The sequence below is a fragment of the Trichosurus vulpecula genome, chromosome 8, assembly GCF_011100635.1.
Source record: "Trichosurus vulpecula isolate mTriVul1 chromosome 8, mTriVul1.pri, whole genome shotgun sequence".
Classification (NCBI taxonomy): Eukaryota; Metazoa; Chordata; class Mammalia; order Diprotodontia; family Phalangeridae; genus Trichosurus; species Trichosurus vulpecula.
This window is the reverse complement of record NC_050580.1, coordinates 150,045,931-150,065,588: the sequence shown is the minus strand read 5'-3', so window position 1 is coordinate 150,065,588 and position 19,658 is coordinate 150,045,931. Positions and strand designations below refer to the sequence as shown.

General features: G+C 46.7%; 1 protein-coding gene across 1 annotated transcript in view; it reads left to right on the top strand.

Moving 5' to 3' along the window:
• Positions 1–19,658, top strand: part of IGDCC3 (immunoglobulin superfamily DCC subclass member 3) — a 69,532-nt gene that overhangs the window by 48,898 nt on the left and 976 nt on the right. Inside the window, exons 3-13 of the mRNA XM_036737023.1 lie at positions 5,488–5,632; positions 7,223–7,353; positions 8,811–8,948; positions 10,386–10,544; positions 11,889–12,054; positions 14,413–14,660; positions 15,009–15,173; positions 15,398–15,589; positions 17,761–17,865; positions 18,121–18,259; positions 19,181–19,388. Coding sequence (XP_036592918.1) covers positions 5,488–5,632; positions 7,223–7,353; positions 8,811–8,948; positions 10,386–10,544; positions 11,889–12,054; positions 14,413–14,660; positions 15,009–15,173; positions 15,398–15,589; positions 17,761–17,865; positions 18,121–18,259; positions 19,181–19,388 — 1,796 coding nt within the window. The remainder of the gene's footprint in view (positions 1–5,487; positions 5,633–7,222; positions 7,354–8,810; positions 8,949–10,385; positions 10,545–11,888; positions 12,055–14,412; positions 14,661–15,008; positions 15,174–15,397; positions 15,590–17,760; positions 17,866–18,120; positions 18,260–19,180; positions 19,389–19,658) is intronic.

Here is a 19,658-nt window from a genome sequence, read left to right as displayed (position 1 = left end):
GGCAATTCATGGGATTTACAGACATTAACCGATCAACAAGTATTGATTAAGTGCTGAGGAGACAAAGAAAAACAGCAAATTAATATCTACCCTCGAAGCGCCTTATTCTGATGGGAAGCCCTGTTTCAGAGACAGTAACTAGTCTTGTGACCCTGGGCAGGTCATTTTACATCTGAATGAAGCATTGGGTCTGATCACTTATGAAGTTGCTTCCAGCTCTAACATTCTGTGATTCTCAAACTCTATTTCTAATGTACTCCATGATTTAGATCACTGGGGGTGGGGGTGGGGAGGAGAGCAGGGGAGGGGCGTGGCCACGAGGAAATCCGTGCTAGTTGGGGCAACATTTTCTCTATCTCCAGTGCTCCCCGAAACAGAATCCACTCTCTTCCTGCCTTAGCCTTCCACCAGCCCTTTCTGTTCGGTAACAATTTAGCTTTGCCTTTGGCTGGTAAGTCTCTAGGGAGAGGAGGAGGGAAACACAAAAGGATTAAGCCCTTTAATGAGGAGGCAACTGCATTAGTTCCTCCCCAGGGTCCCTGGGGTAGAGGCAGCACAGGCTCCTCGCCAGCTGGAGTATGGAGGGGAGAAAGGGCTCCTTCCCCTTCCCCCACCTCACCCCCTGGCTCTATGCAGCACCCCCCCCCAAGCTCCCTGGGTGAAGCAGGGCCCTGGGGCCACATCTGGTCCTCACTATTAGGGAGTCAGGAGCTATGAAGTTTCTCTGTTTCTACAGAACAGTGTTTTTCAACTGGGGTCAGGGGTCCATGGATAGATTTCAGGGAGTCTGTGCACTTGGAGAGGGAAAAATTACATCTTTATTTTTCACTATATTCTGATGGAAATCTAGCATTTCTTTCAATTACTCAAAAACATTACTCTGGGACACAAATCCATGACACAAAAGAGGATGACCCCTTTGTTCTAGAGGTGAGGGTTTGGGGATGGGGGCCCAGACTTGGGATGTCCAGTAAGTGTTCCACTCCTTGTTAGAGGTGGGATTTGGTGGAAAAGCACCTAATTTTCTCTTCCTTCCCCAATTTCATGTGCCCTCCTAACCCTCCTGGTACAGTGGTTCAAGCCAAAACCTTCTAAGCTGTCCTTATGGCTTTGATAACACTATGAGGGAAGGGGCCTGTGGAACCCAGGCCTCCCAACTCCCTACCCCCCACCCTCCCCAGCTTAGTTATAGACTATGAGACAAACCTAGGAAATATATTTGGGTATGGGGCTAGGGTCATGCTCTCTGTGCCCAGGAAAAAGGACTGTGATTCTCTACAGAGCAAAAAGAATTAGAAGCAGTGGAGACCCATTTCTGCAAAGGGAGGAGGCATCCAATGACTGGTCAGGATTAGCTTTAGCATCCTACTGTGGGCATCTTGTGCTCTTGGCATCAACTGGGAGGCGACTGACAAGCACCGATATTGAAGGTGGATGAACAAGAAAGTACTTAAGACTATGGTAAGGTGTGTGTGTAATCTAGTTTCATCTTTTAAAAAAATATTTTATTGATACCTTTTGTTTTTTATAGCACCAAGATTTCCCAGTTTTCCTTCCAGTCCTTCTCCCAGAAAGCTATCTCCTGTAACCAAGAACATTTTTAAAAATTAACCCAAGGAAAAAATTCAGAAAAACTAATCAATACATGGAAAAAATCTGACATGTGCAATAGTTGGTACCTGTGGATTTCCCCACTCTCTGCAAAGGAGTAGGGGGAAGGGCTGAAGGGTTTCTTATATCTCTTCTTTAGGGTCAAGGAAAATCTAGTTTTGCTAGTTGAAGGAATATTTTCCTCTTTTCATTTCTTCCCACTGACTGGAGGGCTCCGTGTAGTGGAGGAGATATCAGCCAAGAGTCCTGGTTTCCCTGCCCCTAAAGCAACTGAACTAGGAGCTTCCCATGGGACCGCACTTGGTCATCGTGCCCTGAATCCTAAATTGGCTGGCCTAAGGGCACACTGAAGCCCATTAGAGTAGTACAATTATTATGACCCCCATTTCACAGATGGGAAAACCGAGAAACCTCAGAAAAGTAAAGTGATTTGGACAGTGTTACAGAGCTGAAGAGACAGGCAGGCAGGACTTGAATCTAGGTCCTTGGAGACCAGTTCCAGTGATTTTTTTCCACTACAGGTCAACTCCTCATTCATCAAAATGTGGTCTAGCGGAACATGTATTGGTTTTTGAGTCAGTGGGACCTAGGTTTGAATCCCAGTGCTTCTACTTACTGCCTATGTTACCTTAAGCAAGTCACTTAACTGGTATGAGACTCAGTTTCCTTCTCTGTAAAATGAGGGAGTAGGAATAGATGGCCTCCAAGGCCACCTCAGCTCTAACTCTCATGCATCTCTACATCCACATACCTGTAGAGACTAGCATACACAGATACAAATTATACAGACACAGGCAGCCATGAATATATACAGAAAACTACTAAAAACTACTAAAAAGGCAGATTCATATATATGAATATGTGTGTATATGTATATGTGTGTGTGTGTGTGTTTGTGTATACTTACACAAACACACATTCAGACACATACACACATCCATAGACATTACAGGAGTGTGCTGGAACTACCTCAGACTACTTCTCAACCTCTGAAATGAACAAATGCTACAAATCTGGGCTTGATTTATTGTTTTGTTGATTGTCTAGACCAGGGGTAGGGAACCTGGAGCCTGGAGCCCACTAGTGGGCTTCTAGGTCCTCGGGTATGACATTTTGACTGAGTCCAAGTTTTACAGAACAAATCCTTTTATTAAGGGGACTTGTTCTGGGAAATTCGGATTCAGTCAAAGGGCTGCAATTGAGGAACTGGAGGGCCACATGTGTTGAGGCCACAGGATCCCCACCCCTGGTCTAGACTTAAGAAAGTAATAAGAGAAAATATTAATAATGCAGAATCAGCTTAAATGTGTACGTTTTCGAAGGGGAGAGATGGAGAGCCGGTTGTTAAACATTTACCAGCACATTGCTGCTCATATACGTTTGTATATTCATGTGTGTAGGTACATAACTGTGGGGAAAAGAGGGGTGGGTCCAAGGGATTTTTTAGAGCGTTTTGATATTGAACAACATATGACTGGTAAGGATACTATCAGTAGAATATAAGCTATTTGAGGGACTGTTTATTTTTTTTCTGGTCTTTAGATCTCTAGCATCTATATCACTTAGCATCATGCCTGGCACATAGTAGGCACTTCAAAAATATATTTTGTTGCTGTGGGGATGGAAGCAGTGCAGGCACTTAAGATCAGAAGTTGTCACATAGGGTTCAGATCTTTACTATTTTCTAGCTGTGTGTTCCTGGGCAGGTTGCTTAATCTCTCTAGGCTTCAGTTTCCTTATCTGAACCCTAAATCTATGATTCTGTGACAGATTCTGCTCTCAGCAAAGGACAGTGGAGGGCAGGGGGGCAGATGAGGGGCCAGGACCAGAGGAGGTGGCCTTGGGAGGTGAGTACCAGAGGTGGTACCAGACAGTCTAGTGCCTTGGGCCTTCCCCAGCTTCCCTTCTTCTCCCTAACTGAGGAGAGTAAGGGGAGGGGGAAGAGGCACCTTAGGGGAGGGGGGGAACAACTGTCCCTGTTGATGGAGTGCCTGAGGCAGAAAGGAGGGGGCCCAGGCTGCCTGGGAGGACAGATGGTGAGTTGGGCTCACAACACTCGAAGCAAAATGGATATTAATGAAATAGGGACCCTGTAGCAGTTGCAGCCTCTTGGCCACCTCCCCCCACCCCTCACTTCCCAATGGCTTTGTGTGAGGTATGATACAATTTTAAAAGGCTAAAGCATCAACCAGGACTTTTTATTTTTTGGCGGGGGGAGGGGGGGAACCTTAGTTAGCCATCCCTGTACACATTCCCCAGGATGCAGAGTTCAAGGGGTTAATTTAGATCCCCCCAAAAGGTGGTGGGGGTGGGGTGGAGTAGAGAGTTCTGAATATTTATGACACATTGAAATGTAGATTGGTGGGTCTGAGAATCCTCACCATCCACTTGTCTGTCACTTCGATGATTAAATCCCAATCCTCCTTCCTTGCTCTAAGAAAGGGTCTCATTGGGGTGGGGCCCCTGTTCCAGAACTGAGGGTACAACAGGAGACTGCAGAAAAGAGGGGTGCAGATGTGATGCTTGGTTAATATCTAGTTATAGTAAAAACAAGACTGAACTGGAAGTGAGATGACCCAGGTTTCAGCTTTTGTCCATGATAAGTGCAGAAAAGAGGTGGATACAAATTGCTATTAGGTATGGGCCTGAGGAAGGCAAGAGGTAATGTGGTACGTAGGGATGATTGTTGAATTTGGAGTCAGATGACAGAGGTTGAAATCCCTATCCCCCTGCTTAATACCTGCATGACCTTGGCCAAGTCCTGCCCCTCTAAGTACCAGGTTGTGGTTTTTTTCCTGTAAAATGAGGGGGTTGGATTAGATCGGAGGTTCTTAACCTTTTTTGTGTCATGGACCCCTTTGGCAGTCTGCTAAAATCTATGGACCCCTAGTCACAAAATGTGAAATGCATAGCCCCTGAAAGAAAACAGTTATGTGGAAATAAAGGTGTAGCCCCCCATCTAATTCACAGACCCCTTTAAATCTATCCAGGGACTCTAGGGTTAGGAACCTCTGGATTAGATCTGAGGTCCGTTTGAGATCCAAGACTAATAATCCTTTTTGTAATTGTGGGGAGATGAGAATGAAGACTTCAATAAGGTGATGTTTTGGGTGCATGAAGGATTGATAGCATTTCAAGGCATAAATATTATTGGAGTTGGAAGAAGGAGATTGAATTGAAGGTGTGGAAACCTATGCACCAAGACTCAGAGGTTTCTTACCTCTGAGCAGATACCTCAATACAGATACAAGGATGGTGTGAGTTGTCCAACCAGCCAACTTATCGATTGATCAACAAGCACTTATTAATTTAGTACTATAAGCCAGGCACTGAACAAATCTTTGGGGGTACAAAGACAAAAATGAAACAGGCCTGCCCTCAAGGAACTTAACATTCTAAACAGAGAGACAATACTACGTGTAACTGACATTTAGAATATGCAATGTCTTTTGTTTTTGTATCCCTTAAATTTTCCCCTTGTAGCCCTCCTTTCCCTCCCAGAGATCCATCACATATAGCAGAGGATTTTTTAAAAAAAGAGTGAAAGAGCAGTAAAAGCCAATCAATACACCAAAAAAAAAAATCTGAAAACATATGCAACTTTCCACATCCATAGAGTAAGAAAATATCTTCTGATCTATTCTTTGGGGCTATTCTTGTTCTTTGTAGTTTTGCAATATTCCTTTTTGATTTTTCTTTCCATTTCCATTATCATAATCTTTGCACATACCTTTAAATGCCAGAGCTGCAACCAGGAATGAGGTAGTTTCTGGAGGAATGTTACCCCAGAGTTCTTCCCATGGCCCTCTCTGAGTCAAATCTTTGATGCCTTTCCTGACCCCCACTTCCCTCCCTTCCCCTCTTGTCTCCTGCCAGCCATGTCGGACTTCCATGTGCACCCACAGGCCACAGTGGGTGAGGAGGGTGGAGTGGCCAGGTTCCAGTGCCAGATCCATGGGCTTCCCAAGCCCCTCATCCTGTGGGAGAAGAACCATATCCCCATTGACACAAGGAATGACAGGTGAGTGAGCAGCTTCCTATGGGAGAGAAACTAACAAAGATCCAAATCGATGGTGGTCACAGGTAGCTGTTGGAGATATTAATGACTGTGAGGGTGGCTGTCTGTGCTAACATTTGTGCTATGAGGTGACTGTGCAGCCTTGTGCAAGAGGACATTTGCAAATGTTACTGTGAATGTGACTGAGTTGTCACAGAATAGCATCAACCAGGGAGCTCGGAAACCTGGTTCTTCCGTCAACTATGGGACCACTTCATTTGTCTGGGGTACTGTTTCATTTATAAAATGGGGAGTGGGTAGAGAGACTAGATATCTGTGGATCCTTTTATCTATAGATTTGAAAAAATGTTTTATTGATGTCTTTTTAAAATATCACCGTTACTTCCTAGTGATTCTTTTCCCCTATAATAATATAATCCTTAATGGTAACAATGAGTCACAAATAAAATTAATCAACATATTGACCATCTCTAAAAATGTATGCCTCATTCTGCACCCATTGGCTACCACCTCTCTGTGCCCCCTGAAGTCTTTTGTAGTCACAGGTGTGCACAATACATTGTAGTCGCTGTATTGATCAGAGACCAGAAGTTTTGGAGTGTGGTTTTCTTTTCCATTTTTATGGTCGTTACGTAAATTCTTCTGGTTCTTCTTACTTCACTTAGCATCAGTTCAAATTCCCAAGTTTTTCTGAATTACTCATATTCATCATTTTACAGTGCAATAATATTCCATTGAGAGGTAGCATGATCAAGTGGATAGAGAAGTGGCATTAAAGCCAGGAGGATCTGAGTTCAAGTCCTAACACATACTGTCTGTGTGACCCTGTACAACTGGAGATTAGGGTAATTTAACTCTCAGTCTCCTAGGCAACTCTCCAAGGCTATGAGTTGCATTAAGGGTGCAAAAGGGGACTGCAGAAAGTGGGGTACCAATGAGATCCTTTGGGACCTTGGTTAATATCTTGGTTAATCTTGGTTAATATCTAATTATAGTTAAAAGAAGATTGAACTTGAAGTAAGAAGCCCTGGGTTCTAGCTTTTGTCCATGATAAATACAAAAAAAGTGGTAGATACAAAATGGTTTAAGGGGTTGAAGAAAGCAAGAGATCATGTGGTATGTTGGAATGAGTGCCGAATCTAGAGGCAGAGAAAGAAGTTCAAACCTTTCTCTGGCATTTACTAACTGTGGAACCTTGGCTAAAGCCTTCATTTCTCAGAGCCCCATTTTGACTCTGTATGGAGGGATTGGGGTGGCTGCATTGGTAGAGGGACTTTCCTCACCTGGGAGCTCCTTAGCCCAGTCCCTATGTCTAATATTCCATTACATTCATGTACAGTGACTTGTTCGGCCATTCCCCAATCAACGGGAAGCCATTTTCCTTCCTGTTGTAAAAAATGCTGTTGTATATTTTTTGCATATATGAGGCCTTTCCCTCTCTCTCTGACCTCGTTGAGTTGTAAAATGCCATGGCTATCTCTTGGATCTGGGCTATCCTGTGCAGTTCTGCCTGTGGCTATGATTGGCTTCCTGCCTAGAACTTTGCATCTGTGACTGTGATGGACTGTGTGTCTCTGTCTCTGTCTCTGGCAGGTACACTCTGCTGCCCAAGGGTGTCCTGCAGATCACAGGGCTTCGGGCTGAGGACAGTGGCATCTTTCACTGTGTGGCCTCCAACATCGCCAGTGTCCGAGTGAGCCAGGGAGCCAGCCTCACCGTTTCAGGTGAGAGAGTTCCACCTGTTCTTCCCCTTCTCCCTGACTAACTACTTCCCATGCCCTCATCGACGATTCCCATGGCCCCTGGGTAATTACCCTAGTCCCTTCTTACCCACTACCCTCCTATTAATTATGATGATTATTAGAATTTTAATAGCTAGAGCTCTAATTAACATGTTTTTTTACTAAAGTCTTATGGGCGCCTTTTTATGTTGCCATTATTTGAAATACATGGAGAGCTACCTCCATTTATCAGTTGAATCCTCCCTTATAACAAAGATAAATAATTAAGGGAAAACAGCCAGTCCAGTGACCTTTCTAACAACCTGGCTGTAGTAGTCCCCAGCCTCTCTGCTGAGAGGATCCTCTTATTGACTATTCCTCGTTTGCTCCCATTCACTAATTCATTTGCTGCTAACTATCTTCTAATTCAGTGGTTCTCCAAGTATGGTCTGGGGATTCCTGGGGGTCTCCAAGATGCTTTCAGAGGGTTCTCAAGGTCAAAACTATTTTCATAACAATACCAAGTTGTTCTCATCTCTGATAGACTTACTATTGATAGATATAATGCATATAAACAAGAGCTCTTTGGGGTCCTCAAAGGGGACCCAAAGATTTGATAACCATTGCTGTAGTTAATAGGCACAAGCTGAGCACCTACCTATCCAAGAGTTGTTCTGCTTTCTGTGAGGTATCCATAAGAAAGAGAAGACATCATCCCTGCTCTCAGAGTTTCTACTCTAGCTAGAGGAAGCCCATCTCCTAATTACCAGCTTGACCCAATGGCACGAGGCTACATTAATATAGTTGCCTGTGAGGCAGGATACAATGTGGTAAAACTCGGGCAGCTACGTGGTGGAGTGAATAGACTGCCTTGGAGTCAGGAAACTCTGACTTCAGATCCTGCCTCAGATACTTACTGTGTGACCCTGGGCAAGTCACTTAGCCTTTCTCAGTCTTAGGTTCCTTATCTCTAAAAAGAGAATAACAGCAGGTACCACATGGAACTGCTATGGGGATAAAATGAAATAACATATAAAGTGCTTTACAAATTGAGGTGACTTTGAAACTAGACTGTGGGTCCTCCTGGACTGAGGCAGGAGACGTTCAGATCTTCAGAGTATCCCTGGAATGCCCTAGGTGTCCCTAACTTCAGAGTGGCCTCTGAGGCCTGAGGAGTCAGGGGGCTGACTGCCCAACTCCAATATCTTCTCCGTCATTCAGCTGTCTGGGGACAGGGGAGTTCATTCTGAGACAGTCTTCCCGTGGTTGGTGGCTGTATTCTCCTTTAGTTCTAGACTGTGGGATGGGTCTTTTGGAGTTCCAGCCTAAAGAACTTTGTTTTACCTCCTCCTCTGTTGCTTGTGTATGCTGAGCTGTCAGAGTTGGGTTCTAGGGATGGTGTGATTCCTACTGTGGCTCTTAGCTAAGTCAGGAGGGAGGATGTGGTGGTGTCTTTCCAGGCTCCGGCTCCAGTGCCTACAAGGAGCCCACAATCCTCGTGGGGCCTGAGAACCTGACCCTGACTGTGCACCAGACAGCTGTGTTGGAGTGTGTTGCCACAGGCAACCCCCGCCCTATCGTGTCTTGGAGCCGCCTTGGTGAGCCCCATTCTCCCGCCCCATCCCCTAAACCCTGGAATGCCTGGTCTTGCCCAATTACTTGAAGATTCCAAATCTCATTTGTTCTCTGTGAAGTCCGTGCTCTGTATGGGTGGTAGGCCAATAACTTGACCCTGTATGATGGGTTGTGGGTGGCTGGGCTAGCCATTGGATCCTCTGGCCCTGGGCCCAAAGGTTATAGTGTTTGGGTTCCATCCTACTTTAACCCGTGGCTAACCTTGGCCCTACCTCCTACCATTCCTACATCCCAACAGCATCTGATTCCCAGAGCCCCATCTGTACTTTGCCTCTTGTAGTACAAGGATGCACAAGTCTCTATTTTCAGGCCCTCAGTTTAGCCCTGCTCCTAGACCTTGGTTCCTCATCCTAGCCAGGTTTCAATCTCGCTAACCCTATAGGACTATCATCCTAGCTTCCCAGTCCCTGCTTGGAACCTCTGTCCTACTCTGAACCCTCACCAGCCCCCTTCTAATCTCCAACCCCTAAGCCTCTAGTCCAAGCCTCCTAATCCCTGCTTGCTCCCAGCTCCCCCTCCCCACCCCCACTACGATCCACTTCCCCCAGCCGCACTGCCTAAACCCTCAAGTTACTGAAGGAGAGAGGGAAGAAAGGGTGACCGTGGGCCACCAGCGTCCCTGAGAAAGGGGAAAAGAAGGAGCTGGGAGGGGGTGGGGGAGGGTAGGTAGGTATTCATGAAGGAGACTGTGCCACATTGTAGCAGCCAAGTAATTGGTAACTGGGGTGGGGGGATGGATAATAGAGTAAATTTCACCACTTCAGGGACTGAATGGGGAGCTGTCCGTGTGTATTATGACTGTTCTAATCCGCTCCTGGGGAGGGGGAGTGCTCAGGTCCCAGGGCAAGGAGCTGGACAAAGAAATCCTAACAAGCTAAGTGACCATTAGGACAGCCAGTGGCAGAGCTGCTGCCACCCCAACCTCCTCCCCCACCCTACCCCCACTGCTGCTTCTGCAAGATGCCAATGAGAGAATCCCATTATGTTAGAATTGGAAGAGACCATAGAGACTGTCTAGCCTAGACCTCTCTATTTACAGAGAGGGAAACTGAGGTACCAAGATGGGGCATGCTTTGCCTTTAAAGTCCCATAGCTTGTCAGTGACTGAGATGGCTTTAGAACTAGGCATCTTAACATTTGATTTAGTATTCTTAATAATCTGTCATGCTGTTTCTTTCATCCTCCAACCTGAGGGGAAGTTAAATCAAAAAGTCAGGGTCTCACCATTCTTTGGGAAATGGGTTGGGGGCAGGGGAGAATTGTGAGACAAGCTTGAGGTCTCCTCCCTCAGAGAACTGTTACCTCTATGTCCCCTCTCAATGCCTCTCTGACTCTTCCCTCCCCCTTCCCTACCCAACTATGTCTCTTTCTGCCCACTTCCATCTCCATCTCCTGTCCAGATGGCCGTCCCATTGGAGTGGAAGGGATTCAGGTGCTGGGAACAGGGAACCTCATCATCTCTGATGTCACTGTCCAGCACTCCGGAGTCTATGTCTGTGCTGCCAACAGGCCTGGCACAAGGGTACGACGTACAGCCCAGGGCCGGCTTGTGGTTCAAGGTATGGACTTTAAGGGGAGAATAAAGGAGACAGGAGCTCTCCTTAGCCCCATCCCTCATTCCCTTTGTTGATTGTCGTCTGAATTCCCACCCCTCATCTTCATATGTCAGTCTTATTCTCTTCCTCATTTCCATCTTATATCCCCAGACCCACCTCTCACCCTATTTCCCTATCCCTTGTCCCTCATCCTTCATTCCTATTTCTATCCTTTTTTTGCTATTTCTCAATCCCATCCCTTATCTCCATCCTTCATCCCCACCTCTTTACTCCCATCATTTCCACACTCCCTGCTCTAGCTCCCAGACTTATGGAATCTTTATATACCCCCATCCTTTCCATTTACCCTCATAATACCATCACCATATAGTAATCATTAGTTTCCTTACTATATTGTATCACACACAAGATCAAGAACAAAACCCAGTCTCATTGGATCTGAACCCAAAGAGGCCATTAGATCTGCACACATCCTTGCCTCCGCAGTAAGCTCCCCTTCAGAGCCAGAGCCTGGACCCATATTTCAGTTTTCAGGGTTAATCCTTGGTTGTTTCCTCATGAGAGCTATGGGTAAGGGATGGGGGTAAAGAGAAAATTAGTGACTTAAATGCTCGCTTGTTTAGCATTCCATGTGCTACTAATCTGTCTAAATGAAAGTGACGGAGCGTTTCATTTGTGGAGTGTTAATGGAGCCTTCTGCCTCAGGATTGGTGGGAAGTGGAATGCAGGCAGGTGGGTAGCAGGGGGTGGTGCTCATGGCCCATCCATCTTCCAAGTCATTATAGCCTGCAAGGAACAGCCAAACCTATTAGCACATTTATTTATTTAACAATTTCCGAATGGGGAGCTCAGCTTGATCGTTTTCAGATAGAAATGTCAGGCATTGCCATTAAAGTGGAAGTATCTCTCATCTATGCCTGAAGAAGGGGCCAGTCAGGATGTTCCTAGATTCTGTACAGGGCCCCTTAACTCCCAGATCTCTCACCAGCTCCCTTTCTCCCCATCTCCACCTGATAGAGACAGAGGCGTGGATATATATATATATATATATATATACATATATATACATATATATATATATATGACAGAGTCATATATGCTGGGGGTTAAGGGAACCCAGATGAAGGGTCAGCGGGGATCAGGGTTAGTGGAGACTGAGATGGGAAGAGCAGGACACAATAGCAAAAGAAACTTAGGATGGAAAAACATTGGAGGTCTGGGAGCCTTAGGAGATGGAACCTTTTTTTAGTCATTGGAGATGAGCCATATTGTTCCTTGCCTGTTCCGTCATGCAGGAATTTCCATTTCCCTGTCTCTATTTCATGCCTGTTCTCTGCCTCCCACCAGCCCCCGCAGAGTTCATCCAGCATCCCCAGTCCATCTCTCGCCCAGCTGGAACCACGGCAATGTTTACCTGCCAGGCCCAGGGGGAGCCACCGCCCCATGTTACGTGGCTGAAGAATGGACAGGTCCTGGGCCCCGGAGGCCATGTTCGTCTCAGGAACAATAACAGGTGCCAGCAGTGTTCAGAACAGGAGGGTGTGCGTTTGAGTGATAGAGGTGGGAGGGGCAGATCCAAAAGGATGTCCTGGAGCAGGTGGTTACTATGTGAATATAGATAGAATTCTTTAAGGGAACCCCATGCAGTATTTGGAAACTTGGATGGATGGTAGGGTGAGAGAGGGTTCAGTGAACAACTTCACTTTGTAGAAGGATTCTTGGCTTTTCTGAAATTGTCGTTGCAGGCTCACCATACACCAGCATTCCTGGTGCACTTAAATTTATAATTTTACTTACAAAATCCAATTGCATCCAACTTTTTAGAAAACATGTATGTAACCTGTGGCTCAAAAGTCTGGATTCATGTGGACCTGAGTTCATATCTTGGAGGCTTCCTGAACCTCAATCTTTTTGGCTCATGCTCCCATTCAGGCTTTATCTGGGAAAAGCAGGATTTGCCTTGTGCCTACATGGATACTTGGCTTCCATGCAGGCACTGAAGCTAACAAGACATCAAAGACAGGGCAAGTTTTATTCTAAGAAAAATGCAAAGAACTGGTACCTGAGCCCTTAAACAGTCAAGACAATTCCACTTTCCTTTCCATTGGGTCTCAATGTTCTCTCCTGTGAAGAGAATGAATTCAGGGTTACTACAGAATAAAATAACCCTGTCCTTTGAGCTACATTTTTAAAAGTATAGTCATAATGGTGATGATAACGATTTCTTTTCTTTTGGAGGGGGGAAGGCAAAGCAGTTAGGGTTAAGTGACTTGCCCAAGGTCACACAGCTAGTAAGTGTGTCAAGTATCTGGGGCCGGATCTGAACTCAGGTCCTCTTGACTCCAGGGCCAGTGCTCTACTCACAGTGCCACCTAGCTGCCCTGATAACAATTTCTAAAATTTATATTAGCACCTACTCTGTCCTAGTCACTGTGTTAAGTGCTTTAAAAATGTTATCTCATTTTATCTTCACAACTATGGGAGGCAGGTGCTATTGTTATCCCCATTTTACAGATGAAGGACCTAAGGCGAAGAGAGGTTAAGTGACTTGCCCAGGGGCACACAGCTAATAAGAAGCCAGATTTGAACTCAGGTCTTCCTGACTCCAGACCCAGTGTTCTATCTACTGGGCCATCTAACATCACTGTCCCCTGCCCCCCTTAAAAGCCAAGTCCCAAAATCACAACTTAGGTGAGTAAACCAGCCATGAACTTGAGTCAGCGCCAGAACAGAATTGATAAGGAATTCACATCTTGTTTAGGAAGTCCACAAGAAGATAGATGAGGCTTATTAGATGTCTCTGGAGGATCCAGGGCATTTCTGGTCACACATGGCATAGACAGGGAGGTAGAAAGGAAAGAGAAAGGAAGGAAAGAAAAAAAGGAAGGAAGGAAGGATGAAAGGGAGGAAAGAGAGAGGACAACATGAGGCTAACAAAAGGAAGGGAGTAAGAAAGGAAGGAAGGAAAGAAAGGGGGAAGGAAGGAAGGATGAAAGGAAGAGGACGGGATAATAAATTAAATGGAGATAACAAGAGGAAGGAAGGGAAGAAGAAAGGAAGAAGGAAGGAAGGATGAAAGAGAAGAAAGGGAAGGGACAACATAGGGATGAAATGGAGATAAGAGGAAGGAAGAGTGGGAGGGAGGGAAGGAAAGAAAAAAGGAAGGAAGGATGAAAGGAAGAAGGGAGGAAGGGAAGGGGATAACAAGGATAAAGTGGGGATAACAAGAGGGAGGAAGGGAAGAGAGGAGGAAGAGGAGAGGGGTGAACCATCTGTAGTCAGCAACATACATGTCTCGGCATACATGGAGAACTACTCATCAAAGCTTACTTTCAAAGGTAGGGTTGTGTCTTCATTTAATCAGAACGGAGAGCTGCACACAGCAATGGGGATAATCAAAAGAGATTACTCCTAAGAACCAGAAGAAAGGAGCTCTGGTCTTGACTTTTTTGCAGACTTAGCCTTAGTCTCAGCCTTAGTTTCTTCATCGGAAGCAAATGGGGTTAATGACAGCTGCCCTATCTGCCTATAGGAATTCTGTGAGATCTAACAGAAAAAAAGCATGATGTAGTTAATAGAGGGCCAGCCTTAGAGTCTGGAAGCCCTGAGTTCAAGTCCAGCCAATTTATTTAAGCTCTCAGTGCCCCAGGCAACTGTCTTAAGACTATAAGTTAAGAAGAGTAGCTGACCTGCATCAGTAGGGGAAGGTTCTACCTCTGGAAGACCCACAGATGGATGAAATCACAAGTTTTGTGATTTCAGAATGACAAAGTGGATATAAAAATGCTTTGGAAAGTTCCAAGTGGTGTCTGTACAGGAGGATGGGATGGTTCTCCATTCTGTTGCTGTTATTCACTCCCTTTCCTTCCAGCACACTGACCATTTCGGGGATCGGTCCTGAAGATGAGGCCATCTACCAGTGTGTGGCAGAGAACAGTGCCGGGTCCTCCCAGGCCAGTGCCCGACTGACTGTGCTGTGGGCTGAGGGACTCCCGGGCCCTCCCCGGGATGTACGCGCCGTCTCTGTGTCAGCCACTTCTGTCCGTGTGTCCTGGAGTGAACCTTTGCTGAATACCAAGGAGATCATCGGCTATGTCCTACACATCAGGAAGGCAGCAGGTGGGGCCAGAGGTGGCATCCATTGAATCTCCTTGTCCCCTTCTTCCTATCTTTACCCCACCCCCAATCCTTCTCTGTCAGTCAATGAACATCAATGAAGCATCTGCTAGGTGCCAGGCACTGAGCTAGGCATCCTGTACTGGCTTTCTCCCCTTACCTTCGTTACCCCCCTACTTACCTCCCCCTTCCCAATAGTGGTTCCTTCTTCCCACATGTTCTGAGTCTCTACTTTCCCCCTACTGACTTGCCCTCTGAATCTTGCTCTCTTCCCAAGGCTCGGGGGCTCCTCACCCCAAAGCCTCCCTTTGGGGCTCTTATACTCTTCCCTCTGTTCTTCTCATTCCTCAGACCCCCCTGAGCTGGAATATCAGGAAGCTGTGAGCAAGAGCACTTTCCAACAGTTGGTGAGTGACCTGGAACCTTCAACAAGCTACAGCTTCTACATCAAGGCCTATACTCCCCGAGGAGCCAGCTTGGCCTCTGTCCCCACCCTGGCCAGCACTCTGGGAGAGGGTAAGAACTGGACCTTGGAGGTTGAAGGGGAGGGGGACATGGGGAGAATGGACCACTCTGAGTCCTTAAGCCAGAGGGGGTGACCAGGGAGTAAGCTGGGTCTCAGGGGCCTAGGAAGGCTGGGCTGGTGGCCTTGTCTAGTGGCTCTGAGGGAGGAGGTCCCAGTGCTTACATTTCAGCTTTTCTGTCTCTGTCTCCTTCTAAACCCACCTACCCCTCTCCAGTTCCTGCCCCGCCACCACTCTCTATCCGGGTTCTGAGTAGCTCCTCTGTCCAGCTGCTGTGGGAGCTGCCCCCTAAGCTGACACAGCGAGATGGTGGTTTCAAGCTGTTTTACCGCCCAGCAAGTCAAGGCCTCTTCACCGGTCCCATTGTACTGCCAGGAATCCTCACAGCCTACAATATCACCCAGCTGGGTAAGGGAGCCACAGAGTTTCACCACCTACCTGAGTATATCTAACTTCATGGTCTTGTCAGGGAGAGGAGTGATCCGTAATGTGGGTGAGAGTCCTGGTACACAGTGCTGGTAAAGATGGGTGTGTGTTTTAGTGTGGTTAGTAAAGGAGCTATGTAGTCACTGTGAACCAGCATATAGTGGCTGACAGGGCTGGTGAGGGGCAAGCTGTAATGGTCCATGTGGTCAATAAAGGGTAGTTTGTGATGGTGATTGAGGGCTAGTATGGTAAGAAAGGGGTGGTGTGTAGTGGTTGGAGGTCACGTAACCCAAATCTTCATTCGATAACAAATATTTACTAAGCATTTGTTATGTATACAACAATAAAAGGCATGAAGAATATTTTTGGTCATTTTTTAGTTATATCTGACTTTTCATGGCCCCATTTGGGGTTTTCTTGGCAAGGATACAAGAGTGATTTCCCATTTTCTTCTCCAGCACATTTTATCGATGAGGAACTGAGACAAACAGGGTTAAGTGACTTGCTCAGGGTCACACAGCTAGTGTTTGAGGCCAGATTTGAACTCATGATGATTAATTTTCCTGATTCCAAGCCTAGTGTTCTATCCACTGTGCCACCTATCTGCCCCTATGAGGAAGATGTAAACTTTAATTTGCAGTCTAGTAATAGGAGATGACACAAATATAAATAACCATAATTTACTGGATTACATGCTACATGCTTTAGAGAGACTCAGACAAAGGGCTGTGTGAGGTCATTACCCATGGGACCATAGAGGGAGGTCTTTGAAGGAGGGGGTATTTGAGTTGGGCTTTTGAGTTGAGGCAGGTAGGAATTCAGCAGTTGCAGAGGGGAAGGAGGAGTATTCTAGGCACAGGAAACATGATGGTGTTTTAACAATCCGGCTAGCAGCTTCTGTGGGGGTGTAAGATCCACCTGCATCCAGCACCCAGAAAGCTGCCGGTACGCCAGGAAAGCACAGGTTCTTTTTATCTGCTTAACCAAGGAAAGCATGGTGAAGGGGTTGACAAGCTTACTTTAATCCAGCATACAGACAGCATTCGTTAGTTCAGGGGAAAAAGCCAGCACCCTAGTTCAGGGGAGCATACAGACAGCAGTTAGTTCAGGGGAAAAAGACCAGCACCCTGAACTTCAGAACATTCATTTAGTTCAGGGGAAAAAACTAGCACCCTGAACTTCAGAATAAAATACAAACAAATTACAAATATCAACAGACAGGCCCAATACAATTCATAGTTACCAACATCTAGGTTCAGCCCCAGAGCTCGGAACAAGGGGTGGCCCAGAGTCATGCTCACCACTGCTGCTGCTCCAACTGAAAAAAGGGATCTTCAAGCTGTCTTCTCCCCTCTTATAGAGTTTTTGACATCATCAAGCGCTGCCTGAATGACCAGGGCCGATTGGTTCTTAAGCTGGCCCCTCCCCCTAGGACCCTGGGAGGTTCACATCCACGTAGACTAGGTTAACACCCAATAGGGCGTGGCTCTGGAGTCAACACCTCCCCTCAGCCAGCCCCATGAATTGTCACACAGGAAGTTCTCTGCTCCCAGGCATGGGTCTCTGGGCTTCCTGCCCCGGAAGAGAAGCAGCAGGCACCGGAAGAGCTTCCCCAAAGATGATCCCACCAAGGTTCCACACATAACAGGGCTCTGGGCCTGGGGCCCAGCACCCAGCAAGGCTCAATGAGATAAACTGAGTCACTCAAAGAAAACAAAGGCCATTCTGGTTACAGATGGGCAAAGGTACAGGGCGTGGAAAGTAGAAGGCTTGTTCGGGGGACAGACAAGAGTAGTTTGGCTAGAATGTAGATTTTGTAGAGGTTATCAATAGGAGGAAATAAATCTGACCAGGTAAGGTCACACTAGATTGTGGAGGGCTCTGAGCATCAGGCAATGAAACAGTACTCAGGAAGCAATAAGGAACAAGTGAAAGCTTTTGAGCAGAGGACTGACCCGTGGAGATCTGTGCATGGGCAAGATTAGTTTGGTAGCTACAAGTAGGCTATCGATTATTCCTGTCATGCCTTCCTAAAATGAGGTCTCTGGTTTCCCAGACTATGCCCAGAGCCCTCTAGTCCTAAGAAGACAAGTCAACCTAGTGTGGGCTGGTTTAGTCTGCTGAAAGGAGCCTCTCTCTCTTCTTGCCCACAGATCCAACTGAGGTGTATGAGGTGAAACTCTTGGCCTACAACCAACATGGGGATGGCAATGCCACTGTCCGATTTGTGTCTCTGAGGGGAACCTCTGAAAGGACAGGTAAAGGGAATCAGAGAGAGGACAAGAGGGAGACATATGGGCATGGAAGTTTAGAAGGCCTGGGGTGATTCAGCAGGGAGTGTGGGCCTGGGGTCCAGAGTTGGCTGGAGCTCCACTTGGCTCCTAGCTCTGCCTACTAATAGCTGAGCTTACGTGTGTGGGTGTGAGCAGGGAGAGGAGGGAGCAGGAAGGTCCTAGAGACTGAGTCGCTGTCTCCCCCCTAACCTGGCCCTCCCTGCTCCATTCTTATCTTAGCACTGAGCCCCCCCTGTGACTGCAGGAAGGATGAGACGAGCAATAAGACCTCTGCCACGGGCATCATCATCAGCATCCACATTGGAGTCACCTGCATCATTTTCTGTGTCCTCTTCCTTATGTTTGGCTACAGGGGCAGGTAGGGGCCAGGGCGGGCCAGGGATGGGGAGGGAGAAGAGAAGAAAAGAGAGGAGAGAAAGGAGCAGGAGGGTTACTGGAGGAGGGCTTTCTGGCTTGTACCTCCTCTTGCCAGGCCTTCTAACAAAAGGGTTGGGAGGACTTGATTGGGTTTTGTGCCCAAGCTAGGGACACCCAGCCTGGGGGTAGAAGAAGGATCAGATTAGATGGAGGATGGGCAGAAAGTGATGGACAGAGGTTCCACCTAGTCACTTTATTCATCTAGCTTATTCACTGTCTCTCCTGCTTCAGTCATCTGTTTTTGTTTTGTTTTGTTTTTGGAAGGGGGAAGGCAGGGCAATTGGGGTTAAGTGACTTGCCCAAGGTCACACAGCTAGAAAATGTGTCAAATGTCTGAGGCTGGATTTGAACCCGGGTCTTCCTGACTCCAGGACCAGTGCTGCACTCACTGCTCCACCTAGCTGCCCCCCAATCATCTGTTTTTAACCTGCCTTCCTACTTATTTCTCTTTCACTCAATACTTCTCATTCACTTTTTTTAAATAAAATTTTATTACTATCTTTTGTTTTTATGTCACCTAGTTTCTCCTGTATCCTTACCCCTCTCCTCTCACAGAGCTGTCCCTTATAACAAAGAATCTCATTCATCCTTTCAGTCTTTCTCATTCTCTCTTCCAGTTCTCTGATCACAATTTCTATGACTCTCTTTCTCCTCTTTCCCCTCTCTACATCTCTGCCTCAGTATGTCTTTCCTCTTGTTCTTTGTCTCTGTGCGATATCTTCCCAGTGGAATGTAAGCTTCCTGAAGGGTAGGTGTTGTTTCGTTTCTGGTTTTTTTACCCCCATCTCTAGCCTTCCTCCTGGCACGTAGCAGATGCTTAATAAGAGACTCTGGAATTGAATTGTACGTTTCTCTTCCCCAGGCTCCTTCAGTGTAAGGATGTGGAGGATCAACTGTCCCCACCCCAGGTGCCCCGGAGCCAGAGGGACCTAGGCATTCTGGCTCTGAATGGAATGGGCCAAGGGGACCGAGGCCGGCTCGATGGGGATGAGAAGCGTCTGGATCTGAATGAACTGGAGCAGCTATTCCCACTCTCTCTGGGTTCAGGGCAGCAGGGCAGCAGGCTTATGGTAAGTCAGCAGGGAAACTGGAAGTATTGGTGTCTGCTTACTACGCACGGAGCATGGTGTTCCGTGCAGAAGTATTAATAACTTGACCTAATCACTTGTCACCAACTGATGGAGGACTCCCAAACTCACCATTTAGTGTCAGTCTCAAACCTCAGCCACTGCCCTCGGGCTTCTCCCTTGCCCAAGTTCCTTCTAGACGCTAACTCCCATTGTGGACAGTTGCTCCTTGGTCTTCAACTAAAGTCCAGAGAAGCTAAGCCAGCTACCTGG